At 44.5% G+C, this 1116-nt stretch overlaps 1 protein-coding gene across 1 annotated transcript in view; it reads right to left on the bottom strand.

Annotated features, from left to right (window-relative positions):
• Positions 1–1116, bottom strand: part of LOC119585573 — a gene marked incomplete in the record, with an annotated part of 4775 nt that overhangs the window by 2792 nt on the left and 867 nt on the right. Inside the window, 1 exon segment of the mRNA XM_037934240.1 lies at positions 249–407. Within this exon segment, the coding sequence (XP_037790168.1) occupies positions 249–395 (147 nt within the window).

The following is a 1116-nucleotide window of genomic DNA, read 5'->3' as shown; positions in this document are numbered from 1 at the left end:
AATGCGTCATTCGCAAGGAACCCCAAGGTCAACACAAATATGCGTCTCCCCCCCTCCCCCGGACATGGTCGGTAGTCTCCCTGCTTTCGGCGGGTAGGAGTATCTATCGTAAGATTTTCTGACAGTTCTGCTGGCCCTCTTTGAAGAACTCGGGCAAGGCCTTTTCACTGTGCATAACTTTTGCACAGGCGGTGACATTTGATGCTGACCGCTAATTTCTAGAGAATATTCGAATGAGCGTGACTTACCATGCACACATCGTAGCTATCGTCGCAGTCGTGGTAGGTGTCAGACGTTTTCATGCAGTTGGAGCAGTGCAGGCATCGGAGGGCTGAGGTGCTCGCGATCGCCCCCACCGCCAGCATCAGCCAAATCAGGTGCAAACGGGAATACATGTTTTGCAGTCCCTGTCGATATATTACGCTTCAGATAGACTTCATCTTCCTTCAGAGTTCAGATACATTTGTCACAGATATATTCTTCACAATAAAAACATTCTATTCACTAAGATTAGCGAATTGGTTAAGTTCAGTCACTCCCGCAATGGTGTTACCCATCATTATCATCACAGAGAGTGATGTATTCTAGTTTCGTACGGTGAAAAATAACTGAATCAACGCATTATGAAACTGCAAACATAACGGTTAAGTGGGTCGTTCCCGTTTCAGTATAATGACTGGTTGGGTTGTAACGCAACTACCCTCACTCCCGACGAGTTGGTATTTGTTGGCGACCGGAGGCAGGGACGCTATGCTGGGTACACGGGCCGGAATTCTGTCCCTGAGTAGGGGGGATTCCATCAATCCACCCTACTTGATGGAAATGTGAAAACACCAAGTCATTTTCCAATCAAAAAACATGGTTTTGAGAGGAAGACGAAGTCATGTCCAAAAATTACCTACTCATAACAAGATTTCATAACAGTCAAGATATACTGAACGAATTAATACAATTTTCCCAACTTATAGACAGGACAGTTCCTGATTTTGTATGTAATTATAAAACAAACCGGGCAATTCCACTTAATTGGATCACAAAACTGCCACTGATAACCTCGCTGTCACAAGTGATTCAGCAGCTTGTCACGAAAACATAAAGAACAACAGAACAACAACA

The sequence above is a fragment of the Penaeus monodon genome, chromosome 20 (genome assembly GCF_015228065.2).
Source record: "Penaeus monodon isolate SGIC_2016 chromosome 20, NSTDA_Pmon_1, whole genome shotgun sequence".
In the NCBI taxonomy this organism is placed as follows: Eukaryota; Metazoa; Arthropoda; class Malacostraca; order Decapoda; family Penaeidae; genus Penaeus; species Penaeus monodon.
This window is presented reverse-complemented; position numbering and strand designations above follow the sequence as displayed.